This window comes from Bos grunniens, chromosome 7, assembly GCF_055505025.1.
Source record: "Bos grunniens cultivar Pamir isolate PY7600 chromosome 7, Bosgru_T2T1.0, whole genome shotgun sequence".
Lineage (NCBI taxonomy): Eukaryota > Metazoa > Chordata > Mammalia > Artiodactyla > Bovidae > Bos > Bos grunniens.
The window spans coordinates 96,531,853-96,544,863 of NC_141171.1; the positions used below are offsets into that span (position 1 = coordinate 96,531,853).

Below are 13,011 nucleotides of genomic sequence, written 5' to 3' on the forward strand. Positions count from 1 at the left end.
TCTTAATCTGGTTCTTTACTTATCAGCACTGTTGGACAATGTGCTGCTCATATTAAAATTCTGTTGTGCTATAATTTGTCAATACATATGTTCTGCATGCCTACCATGTTCTAGGAACTGTGTTAGGCCTGGGGGCACAAATATGAATAAGACATAGTTGACTTTATAGTCCGGAGGGCCTTACAGTCTGGAGACACACAAATAGGTCATTTTATTATAATATCATCTACATTGGGCAGAGATAAGGAGAACTCTGAGATAAGAAGGGCTACTAGGAAGGAGGGTGTGAACTCAGCCCAACCTGAGTTTTTAGTAACCCTATGATACTCTTCCGGGAGAAGGCAATGGCACCCCACTCCAGTACTCTTGCCTGGAAACTCCCACGGATGGAGGAGCCTGGTAGGCTGCAGTCCATGGGGTCGCTAAGAGTCGGACACGACTGAGTGACTTCACATTCACTTTTCACTTTCATGAATTGGAGAAGGAAATGGCAACCCACTCCAGTGTTCTTGCCTGGAGAATCCCAGGGACAGGGGAGCCTGATGGGCGGCCGTCTATGGGGTTGCACAGTCGGACACGACTGAAGTGACTTAGCAGCATGATACTCTTCCTGAACCTATGATGTTTTTTAAATGTTGTGATTTATCCCACACCTATTACATGGCATATATAATTCTCATTGCCTTAAGATTAATCTGATAAATGAACCTGCGCAAGAAACCTGAAAAGAAGCTATTTTCCCAGTTTGAATATTTAAAAACTGAGCCTTAGAAAAGTTAAGAAACTTGCCCACATTTATGTAGTTAGTAAATGTAAGAACTGGGATGACAATCCAGGTCTCTCTCCTTGTGTAGGCCCTGTGTAGATTGACATGACATCAAAGTTATGTAATAGACAGTACATATTGGGCTTGAGGCCAAGTCTCAACTCTATTTCACATTATCTGTGTGAACTTAGGTAAGTCATGAGAAACTCTGAAGCCTCGCTTTTCATCTATAAACTGAGATAAGAAAGTTACCTCAAGGATAGTTGTAAGAATCAAAAGATTTAATTTCAAATCACATAGCATGCAATTGTATTTAGTTCAATGAATATTTATTAAGAAAAGATACTTCCTTCTCCTTAGGTCTCACCATAGCCCATGAAGCTCTCATGTTTGTGTAAAATGCTTTTTTTTTTTTTTCTTGTGTGCAGACTTCAAAAGCACAATTGTTAGCCATCTCTTGGGTAGTCTTGAGAATCTGAGTTTATATCAGTAGCTCTGAAGCTAGAATGTCTCCCAGTGGGGCATAAGTATATTTTTACTCTGGCTTCTAATTCCCCTGAGTTCTTGAGCACAGTTGTGTGAAATGAATTTTTAAAAGACTGAAATTATTATGTAACCCTGCTTCTCTCCACTGATGATGGGGAATGGGTTTGACAGGAGAGGAGCAATTTAGAGAAGTCCTAGGATTCCAGGGAATTTTAATGGGCAGCTAAATGTTGCCAGTGATTGTCAGAGCAAGACTCAGATGATCACGTCAAATCCTCACAGGCATCTTAATATTATTCCCTGCACATCTCACATCTATGCTAGACAATTAATAGTTTGCCCCTTCTGCCACAATGAAGCCCAAAGCCATGAGGTTTGATAAGGGTGTGGTTGACAGTATTTCTGCTCCAGATATGATTCCAGATCAGCAGTAGCAGCATCACTTAAGAACTTGTTAGACATACAGAATCTTGGGCACCACCCTAGACCTACTAAGTTGGAAACTGCATTGCAAAAGATCTCCAAGTGACTCTTTTTCTCATTAAAGTCTGAGAAGTATGGAATTAGCCTCTGATTAGGAAGCATTTGGGCTCAGATCTCACCTGTGACATAGGATAGTAAAATGGCATTAGATGGCTTGACTTCCTAGCTGTGTGACTTTGGGAAACAATTTCTCCAACCCTATTTCCTTATTTGTGAATGGGAAATAATAATAGTTGCTACATCAATGGTTGTTAAAGAGGAAATATGTTAATAAATGTAGAGTGCTTAGAATATTTACTTGACTAATGGCAAGGGACCCAAGTATGACTGTTTTACAAAAGATGATGGTGATAAAATAAACTCATCTAAGTCACAACAGAGTAGAAACAGCCAGTCACAAGCCTCAAAAATAATTTAAGTTAGAGACCACCAACTTAGGTTCCTGTCAGTGAAGAATCTTGAAGTAGGGGAAATGTTGATACAGAGGTGGGTTTGAGTAGATAATCTCTGGGTCAGCCAAGACATCTTATCAGATAATAGGAAAAGGTCATCAAATATCTGATATACCTATTGTATACCAAAATTTAAGTTAAAATATTGCTTCTCTACCTTTTATCATCATAAACCTGAGTTTTTGTCTAAGTCTGTTTGCTAAAAAAAGTTAGACCGTCAGTAAAATTGAAAGGGTATTTTAAGAGTTGTAATGACTGTTGCCTTGTAAGTTTAGGACTAGAATCTATTTGCTCTAACAGCATTTATGAGAATATTTGCCATAAACAGCTTCATTTGTTCATCTATATTTATTACAGGAATCTGATTTTACTCTCAATCCTGTTGATAATCAGTCTACTCTTCTGTCTCCGATTTGGCCCTAAACAAGTGAACCTGTATAAAAGGACTGTACAGACACTCTTAAAATTAGAAATCCAGATAAAGGCATAAAGCTTTTTTTTTTTTTTTTTACAGTGTTTTACAAGTAAAATAGTTTCTTGCCAATTAACTTAAAACTATGTATTGCAGAATCTAAATGTGCCATGATTAACAAGTGTGTCATTGTGTGACAATTTAATTGGGCAGGACAGGTACATATAAAGGTATACAAAATAGATTCATATTCAGTTCAGTTCAGTTCAGTCCCTCAGTAGTGTCCGACTCTTCGTGACCCCATGAATCACAGCACGCCAGGCCTCCCTGTCCATCACCAACTCCCAGAGTTCACTCAAACTCACGTCCATCGAGTCAGTGATGCCATCCAGCCATCTCATCCTCTGTCGTCCCCTTCTCCTCCTGCCTCCAATCCCTCCCAGCATCAGAGTCTTTTCCACTGAGTCAACTCTTCGCATGAGGTGGCCAAAGTACTGGAGTTTCAGCTTTAGCATCATTCCTTCCAAAGAAATCCCAGGGCTGATCTCCTTTAGAATGGACTGGTTGGATCTCCTTACAGTCCAAGGGACTCTCAAGAGTCTTCTCCAACACCACAGTTCAAAAGCATCAATTCTTACATCCATACATGACCACAGGAAAAACCATAGCCTTGACTAGATGGACCTTTGTTGGCAAAGTAATGTCTCTGCTTTTCAATATGCTATCTAGGTTGGTCATAACTTTCCTTCCAAGGAGTAAGCATCTTTTAATTTCATGGCTCAAGTCACCATCTGCAGTGATTTTGGAGCCCCCATAAGTAAAGTCTGACACTGTTTCCACTGTTTCCCCATCTATTTCCCATGAAGTGATGGGACCAGATGCCATGATCTTCGTTTTCTGAATGTTGAGCTTTAAGCCAACTTTTTCACTCTCCACTTTCACTTTCATCAAGAGGCTTTTGAGTTCCTCTTCACTTTCTGCCATAAGGGTGGTGTCATCTGCATATCTGAGGTTATTGATATTTCTCCCAGCAATCTTGATGCCAGCTTGTGTTTCTTCCAGTCCAGCGTTTCTCATGATGTACTCTGCATATAAGTTAAATTAGCAGGGTGACAATATACAGCCTTGACATACTCCTTTTCCTATTTGGAACCAGTTTGTTGTTCCATGTCCAGTTCTAACTGTTGCTTCCTGACCTGCATACAGATTTCTCAAGAGGCAGGTCAGGTGGTCTGGTATTCCCTTCTCTTTCAGAATTTTCCACAGCTGATTGTGATCCACACAGTCAAAGGCTTGGCATAGTCAATAAAGAAGAAATAGATGTTTTTCTGGAACTCTCTTGCTTTTTCCATGATCTAGAGGATGTTGGCAATTTGATCTCTGGTTCCTCTGCCTTTTTTAAAACCAGCTTGAACATCAGGAAGTTCATGGTTCACGTATTGCTGAAGCCTGGCTTGGAGAATTTTGAGCATTACTTAACTAGCGTGTGAGATGAGTGCAATTGTGCGGTAGTATGAGCATTCTTTAGCATTGCCTTGCTTTGGGATTGGAATGAAAACTGACCTTTTGAAGTCCTGTAGCCACTGCTGAGTTTTCCAAATTTTCTGGCATATTGAGTGCAGCACTTTCACAGCATCATCTTTCAGGATTTGGAGTAGCTCAACTGGAATTCCATCACCTCCACTAGCTTTGTTCATAGTGATGCTTTCTAAGGCCCACTTGACTTCACATTCCAGGATGTCTGGCTGTAGGTCAGTGATCACACCATCGTGATTATCTGGGTCGTGAAGACCTTTTTTGTACAGTTCTTCTGTGTATTCTTGCCACCTCTTCTTGTGTCTAATTGGGAAAATTTAAGTAGATTATGATAAAAGATACTGGACATTTATATATCATTCAGTTAGAATAAGCACAACCTGACTTAATGATGTTTTGTGAGATTTTATGTTGTTTTATGAGTAGTAATAAGATAGAGATGTCTATTTGGTCATGCTTGCTATTTAACCTCGTCTTCCTCCCTCATTAATGTAGTGCTAACTGCCAGATTGTTTTCAATGTGACCAAAAGGCATCTTTTAAAGTCATCTCTATTTTTGTAAATAGAATCAGTTCCTTCAAGTGTCCAGGTAGTAGACTGTCTTCTGAAAATATATATACAGATAATAACCACTTAGATAATTAAACAGAAGAGATTGTATAGGTTCTTGTGCACAGAGCATTATGGTATTTAGTTTATATGCTGGATGATATTTGCAAACGGTAATGAAATTTGCTTCTGAGAAATAAACTTCCTCTGCTGATAGAAAATTTTCCTCCTCAGATGAGAAAGATTTCCCTGCACTAGCGTTTGCTCCGTTTGAACTGCTCTGGCACCATAATGTCGGAGTTTCCTCTTTGAATCACTGGGGTAGACCGTGATAACTCTCCTAAGTATAGAAATGGTTTTGTTTTAAATGCTGAAGTTCTAACTAATCAGAGTAACATAGCTCGTTGGTACCGCGGGAAACCAGGAGAGGAAAGGAGGGGGAAAGTCTCACGGTTGTCTTTGTTCCCTGGTGTTTACAGATTTAAAACTTCACCTTTACTGCAAGCTATACCCCTGTAAGGACAGTGACGAGGCCCAGCTGTGTGCCTTGGCCCTCGTACGATACCAAGTGGATTTCGTCAAGGCCTCTGTCGTAAGGGTGAAGGAGCTCATTCGTTTAATGATACATTGGCTCAAGACATCATTTGCCAGCCCCACCGAAGAGAACAAGTATGTAACCAGCACATGGGTACCCGTGAGCCTTTCGATTTTCACGTTCCTTTTCTCTGCTCTTTCAGGTCCCACGTCTTTCTTTGGTAGGCAGAGCGAATACATGTAGAGAGGGAAAGATAGAGAAAGGAGAGAGAGAGAATGAGGGTTGTTATAAAATACGGAACATCTGTCTTCTATTATTCCAGGTATAACAAAACGATTTGGTAGAAACCAAAATATTCAGTGGCATAACCAAATGGGTTGCTGCAAGGAAGGAAGGCACAGGAAAGGAAAAGGGAAACTGTTAGCATGATCTGCACGAGTCCTTCAGTGTTCACACTTGGTGTGCCTTCCACTGTAGGCGATTCTAACAGAGCAGAGTCATCCTCTGTGGAGATGCTGCTGCTGCTGCTGCTAAGTCGCTTCAGTTGTGTCTGACTCTGTGTGACCCTATAGATGGCAGCCTGCCAGGCTCCCTCGTCCCTGGGATTCTCCAGGCAAGAACACTGGAGTGGGGTGCCATTGCCTTCTTCTGTGGAGATGGGCCGCCTCCAAAGTTGATGATGTGGCTGTTGTAGTCTTTTTCCCTCACTTTGATAGCAACAGACTCTAATGTAAAGTAAAGGGATGTGAGGGAGACTCAGATACTGGTTTTAAGTACTATAAGATAAACTTTTGAAAAACAGCTAGAATATAGTTATATGAATTCTCCATTTGGCAGTAAAAGCAGAGACGGGGTTTATTATAACATATTTATATATGGCCATTTTCTACATGGAATAAATCTTCATCTTTATATGAAGTTGTTAACAATCTTGATTTGTTCATCTGAATCACACTCTGTTTACTCTTTATATGTTTCTCTGTTTAATATTGATGATAACATTAGGCGGTTTGTTAAAACATACATTACTCCTGTGTAGTTACCGCCTATCTCTATGCATCTCTAACCATCCTATATATTTTTTTCTCTTTTGGTTGAGTAAAAATTTACTAGTGAAAACAGAAAAAGAAATAAACCTTCTTACCTTGAGGAGATTTTTGGTCAGATGACAAGCCTGGTTTTGAAATCTAACAAATTTTTTTTTTTTTTGGTAGTGGAAAGCATTTACAGGTCTGCAAGAAGAAACTTATGTATTAATGTAGCAGAAAAATCATTCTAAGACTTAAAAAGGTGGTATTGTGGGGAATTTGGACCACATATGTCCCAATATGATAATTGGTTTTCTATTTTGGGAAAGTAATCTGGCAATGTGTATTAAGTATTTATTATGTGTTAAGGATTTTAAAATATTTGAACCATTTGTCAACTTAATTCCCCTCTGAGTTAAAAAGAAAAAAAAAGGTAAAAGTCAGAAGTAAAATAAATATTTCTTACTATTTGGTTTTAAAAGAAGAATTGAGGCCATTTGTATTAAAATATCATTAAAAAAGAGTATGCAAAATAAAGATTTTAAAAAGAGAGATCAGAAATGCTTAGATGAACTACCCTTACAGAAAATAAATCACATTAAAAAAAGTAATTTGTATAAGCATACTCAGAATAGTGCTACTAAAGATAACGAAAATTGGGAAGGAAAATTTCCCTGAGGTGCAAGTAAATTTGTCATATAATTTTGATGAACTACTATTCAAGAAAAGTTTGGGAAACATGGAAACATTTACATGAAACAATTTCAAATGACTAAAACAGGATACAAAATAATATGAACACATATCAGAGCTATATAAATATATATGTAATAATGGTATAAAAATGTGAAGTAAAATAGTTCAATGCTTATTAAGTCTCCCCCGACCTCACTATATTTTCTTTCATAAAATGTGAAGAACATCTCCTGCTTGAGTAACTTCCAACCATGATTTACTTTGGGCATTTGGGAACATCAGTAGAAATGGATTTTAAATCCTGTGTTCATTGTTGACAGCCCCTGAGGGAGAATCACAGGGACTGAGCTACTGATTATCTGAAATCACTGAAATGACTCACTATTCATTACCAGGACAAGAGACTTTGTCTACTTTTAGTTTTTCTATTTCCTTCATTGAGGTAAAAACAAATGTTTAATGTAATAGTAGGAAAATGCTACTCTGTTTCCCCTAAATTCTATTAGAGGAAAAAAATTGCATAATTTTGCAATATATCATCAAAAGATATTTCTATGACTAATGGATGCCAAGGCAGTAAAAACACATATTTGGATATCAACCATTATGAAATCCTAAAATTCTCATGTTGGGTTTTTTCCTCTTTTCCTCCCAAGTTTGTTTATCAACTTTCATTTTTTCCCCTGATAAATAAACTACAATTTAAAAGACTTAATATAAAAAAAGCAAACACATTTCTTTCTTCATCCTCAATCCCCAACTCCCAACAATGTGTTTAGAGCATGTTCTCCAAGTTTGTTTTCTGTGTATGCTTAATTTTTTAAAATGTATTTGCTGTTTATTGTTTTAAAATTTTTTCGGTTAATCTACATTGTATCTTTAGATCTGTACATTGTGAGCTATCTTGCTTCTTGTACAGGACAACACTGTCTAAAATAGAAAGTGAGGTTTAAATACGAGCCTCATATGCAATATGATATATTCTAGTAGCCACATTAAAGAGGTAAAAAGTAATAGGCGAAAGTAATTTTAATATTTACCTGGTATATCCAAAATGTTATCTTTATAATATGAAATCAACGAAAAAATCACTCACATATTTTACTTTCTTTATATTTCTTGAAAATATAGTATATACTTAAATTAGCCACGTGTCAAATGCTCATATTCACATATGGCTGGGGGCTGCCATCTTGGACAGTGCAGTAGGACATGTACCATGAAATCATCTAATTAGTCCCCTACTGATAAACATTCCAGTATTTACTATTTCAAACAATAAAATAAAAACATACTTTTGTTTATATCTGTCTTTGAGTACTTGTAGATGTTTCTACAGAGTGAATTCATGGAAGTGAAAAATGCTAGGTCAATAGGATGGAACAAGTCAAATTTTAATAGAATTGACTCCAAAAAACACTTTATTAATTTAGAGTTTCACCTATAGAGTGTTCATCTCCTCACAAACACACCGATGTTGGATATTAAAATTCCTGCTTTTCGCCAATCGGGTTGATGGAAATATTGTTATTATTTGCTAAGTAGTGAGATTGAGAGTGAAATTTCATCCTGTTAATTGCCTTTAGAGCTGGGATTTTTCTCATAACTGAATAAACTTGTCTTCACTTTCTGGGTTCATTCTGTGTCTAGATTTCGGAGACTTCCCTCCTCTTACACAGTGGAGCTCCTCACCATATATATCTGGGAACGGGCGGAGAAGCCCCTGTCCTTCAGCCTGGTGCAGGGAATGAGGGCAGTCCTCAAACTTCTGGTTCAATACGCAGATATTGACGTGGTTTGGCACCGACACTATCCTCGCAAGTTCCCCGTTCTTGTAAAAGTTACCCAGAAGCGCACGAGGTAACTGTTTCTCTTCCCTACCCCCTTAGGATATAGGAAATGGGTCTGTCATCAAGGAAGGAAGTCTGGAGCAAAGAGTAGCTTTAATGGGATTCAGTGTAAATGAGACGGCCCTGATTACTACAAAGTCATTTCCTTTAATTGCTTCTCACAGAACTCTAATTCTAAAGTGCGAATTAAGAGGAATTTGAGCAAAACGAATAGAATGTGGTTATAGACAACAAGTGAAGTGGAAATGGAAGACCTAATCCAGGGAGGACAGATTTCCTCAGTTGGGAAGGGAAAATGAGTAGGAGTCAGGGTTGGTGGGGTTCCAACAGGCGTGGCTGGTCCTCCCATGGTTCCCGGTTTCTTAACAGAATTACATCTTTAACTCCAGCATTCCCCTCTTCTACCAATATGGCATCTCTGGTGGTTCAGACGGTAAAGAATCCACCTGCAATTCAGGAGACCTGGGTTCAGTCCCTGAGTTGGGAAGATCTCCTGGAGGAGGGCATGGCAACCCACTCTAGGATTCTTGCCTGGAGAATCCCATGGACAGAAGAGCCTGGTGGGTTGCAGTCCATGGGGTCGCAAAGAGTCGGACACGACTGTAAGCACACAGCACAACCATCCGGCAAATTGAAACTGGTTTAGAAATGGAGAGTGGGAGGTTTGTTTTGCTTTGTTTTAGGCCATTCATTTTAGACCCTGTAAATCCTACTGTCAACGTGTGTGATACCTGCAATGCCTGGGATGAAGTTGCCCATGTGGCGAAACTTAGCTTACGGAAGCCTCTCTTCAGCGGAGTGAGAGCTGAGCCCCCCTGGCTTTTCACAGATGCCTGGTAAACTGGGTGAGGAGCTACTTACTGTCCTTGCATTTCTGTGGAGAAATAAAAAGGGTTCAAAACGTATTGCCAAGAAGAACACTCTGGATGAAAAGCAATGTGAAGAAAATTGTCTAAATTTAATTAACCACTTTAGTGAACCCAATCTTTAATAAACATCGCTTCAGATAAAGAGATCTGCTTCAGCCTTTAAGAGAATTGAATTCCCCTCCCCCATTTTTTGGATTCACTTGCTTTGGTGGCCTTGTGACCAGAAAACATTCAAAAAAAAAAAAAAAATCCAAGTGTCGACAGTAAACAAATAAATAAAGCCCCAAGATCCATTGAGAGAGGATTAACTGAAAGGGTAAAATAGCTCCCATTTTTTAGTTTTAGTTCATTAAAGTTTCAGGTTGACTCTTCTTTTTTAATACTTCATTTTTGTTTATTTGGCTGCATCCATCTTAGGGGTGGCATGAGGGATCTTTCTTGCAGCATGCAGGCTGTGTAGTTGTGGTATGTGGGCTTAGTTGCCCTGGGGCATGTAGTATCTTAGTTCCCTGACCAGGGATCCAACCCAGTCCCCTGTACTGGAAGGCAGATTTTTAACCCCTGGACCACCAGGGAAGTCATTCCTGTTAACTTTTCAATTCTGACAACTAGGTACTTCCCTGGGTCACCTGCATTTTCAGAATTTTCACTATGAAAACCTGCTCGCACTAAGTACTGTCTATTTACTTGCAGACATCATCTAGCTTAATTACTACATGGAAATACGGAAATATCTGAGAGCTACACGAGGGATTGCCTCAGAATAAATTGTTTCCAAAAGCATTTTATGGCTACCTGCGTCAGAACTCCCGGGTCAGAGTGGAGCCGCACTTAAGGTTCGCGCGGTGCTCAACCTTGAGTTGGGTGAGCAAACTCTCTGGGCTATTGCACTGTCCAGTTTTGCCACGACTGGTTTTCGTTGTTGGGATCCACTGTTTTCTTTTTTATTAAAAGCATTAGCAGCCACTGATAATGAAAGCCAGGGCCCACCAGAAATAGACCAGGGAAAGTTTCCTGACTCCCCAGCATAGCAACAATTCATCAGCACTGAAGATACATGAAGTGTGACTGCAGAGTAAGGCCAGCGATCAGGCTTCTCCACACAACAGAACTCTTTACATACAAATGAGCACCATTCCCTCAGGCCAGCCCTCAGAGAGCCTGTGTGCTTATTGCAGTGCTGTGATTGGTCTGGAAACACTTTTAGATTTCCCCTCCAGGGGGAAAATATTCTTTTGAACATCCTTAATGGTGACAAAAGTTGTCCTTTGAGGGTGAATTTGATTTTTGGAAATGGTACAATGTATTCAGAGTGAACATCTGGTCTACCCAGAATCCTGTTCCCCGACTAGTAGTTGGAGAGGCATTTCTTCTATTATTCACTCTGTCTCTGAAGTCTCTTGAGGAGAAACAGTTTCAAAAGTGCCCTGGGAAATGGCCACATTTTCCCTGTGTTCCTATCTGAACCCGTGTTTGCCTGAGGTGACTATGGCTCCCAACCTGGTCCAAGTCACGGAGGTGGCCCTCCCTGCTTTATCACTAGTTCCAGGTGGGCAGACCTGAGACTTGGGTGACTGAGTCAACGGAAACGCCACTCTGGCCCTCAGTTCTGGATTCACCACTGCCGGGAAGAGAATGTCTCACTCTGCTACGATGTAAGAATGAAACTGCTGGCCACCATCTTGCTGCTCCAAGGGGAGACAGCCTTACTAAAAATGGAGCCAACACAAAAGAAAGGAGATTTGAGAAATGAGTAGTGACACAAATGAATGTGCGCACATCTGTATAGTGAGAGAGATCAAGTACTGATTTATGCTTCTGGATCCAGACGTACTGGATCAGAGTAAGCACTGTCCCAGGACTCGTTTGTGTCAATAAACTCCCCCTTTTCAGACAATGGACTCCCCTTTTGGCTAGTAGGTTTGATTTGGGTTTGCCTTGCTGCACTTGTGCATGCTAAATCGCTTCATTTGTGTCCAGCTCCTTGCAACCCCATGGATTGTAGCCTGCCAGGTTCCTCTGTCCATGGGATTCACCAGGCAAGAATACTGCAGGGGTTGCCATGCCTTCCTCCAGGGGATCTTCCCCACTCAGGGATCGAACCTGTGTCTCCTGCTCTGCAGGTGGATTCTTTACTGCTGAGCCACTGGATAATCCTGACTAATTAGCGAGTGATTACTAACTAATCCCGTAGAACAAAGCCAGGTCTGATGAAGGAATTAACTGATCAAGCAAGGAGTAAGGAAGGCACCAAGGCACGATGACAATCATTCACTGAATGTTCCTCAAGTAGAAATTCAGATTCAACTATACTTACTACCTGCTAAGTATTAGGACTAATAGTTGAGATACTGAAATAAACTAGTCTGTTCAGGATGGTAAGGTGTTTTCTGCTGACAAAAGAAACTGATTTTATTCCTTCGCTCACATGGACTTAGAGGGCTTTCCCACAGAGGCATTCGTGACAGAAATGTCTTTGGCAAAGACAGCACTCTTGAGCACTGTCAAATTACGTTATTAGTTTTCCAAGGTGATTAATTTTTAAAGATGCAACATTTATTTGAGATTATGAATTCTATCTGTAAACATTGAATTCTATTTCCCTCTGTTCGTGTGGAACATGAGAACACAGGAATTTCTGTGAAGGGGAGGAAAAACAGGAGGGTTAGCACATAATATGTAAATTTGTTGCAGATTTGGGAAGGCCTCCTGGCTGGTGTGAGAGCTTACATTGGGGGCAATGAGTGGGCAGAAATCTGACTCTCTTGCCAGGCCTAAGTCTGGTTTCCTCAGCAGCATTTCTGTTGCTTCTATTTCTACTGTTTTGCCTCATGTCAGTTTTCTTGGTCTCTTCTCAGGAGGAAAAGTCCGGGTAAATCTAGAGTCATTTTGCTCTGAAGTTAGTAAGGTGAGATTTCTTTGGTTGCCAAGTGCTGATCCAGTCAGCTAAAGAGTAAGTGAATTTACTGCTGGTGGTGTGGGCCGGCCGCTCTTCCTGTTTCCTCGGGGCCTCATAGTCTCACCTTCTAATTGTGTTTCTGCCTCTTTTTGCATCTGCTGTCTACACTGACCACCTTCTTCTCATCCTCCTGACCAGCTTCCTCTGTTGACCCATCATTCCTTTTTCCTCATCCTTTCAACTTGCACAGCGCTCGTCAACCTGACTCTTCCAATTTGAGCTCCCATCTCGAACTACCAAATTCCTTCCATGTTTCTTGGCTCCCATTCCTGAGGGGGATGGACTGATCAGTCCCGTTTGCAGTTTTGAGCCAGATTACCCAGAATCACTGGCTAACTCTGGGACATCCGTGCTCAGGATGGGGCAGTGCCGTGGGGGCGTCCACTGAGG

The 13,011-nt window shown here is 40.3% G+C and overlaps 1 protein-coding gene across 3 annotated transcripts in view; it reads left to right on the top strand.

Annotated features, from left to right (window-relative positions):
- The window catches only part of LOC147370011 (2'-5'-oligoadenylate synthase 1-like), a 32,922-nt gene that overhangs the window by 15,802 nt on the left and 4,109 nt on the right, over window positions 1–13,011 (top strand). For 2 of the 3 annotated variants that reach the window (XR_015168298.1, XR_015168297.1), the window contains exons 7-10: window positions 5,164–5,353; window positions 8,594–8,803; window positions 9,477–9,638; window positions 10,356–10,526. Coding sequence is in view for 1 of the 3 variants with exons in the window: in XM_086413249.1 (XP_086269375.1) it covers window positions 5,164–5,353; window positions 8,594–8,803; window positions 9,477–9,633 (557 nt within the window). In the remaining 2 variants the exon portion in view is untranslated. Of the gene's footprint in view, window positions 1–5,163; window positions 5,354–8,593; window positions 8,804–9,476; window positions 9,807–10,355; window positions 10,527–13,011 lie in introns of those variants that run through there. The other variant, XM_086413249.1, reaches the window with a different exon arrangement.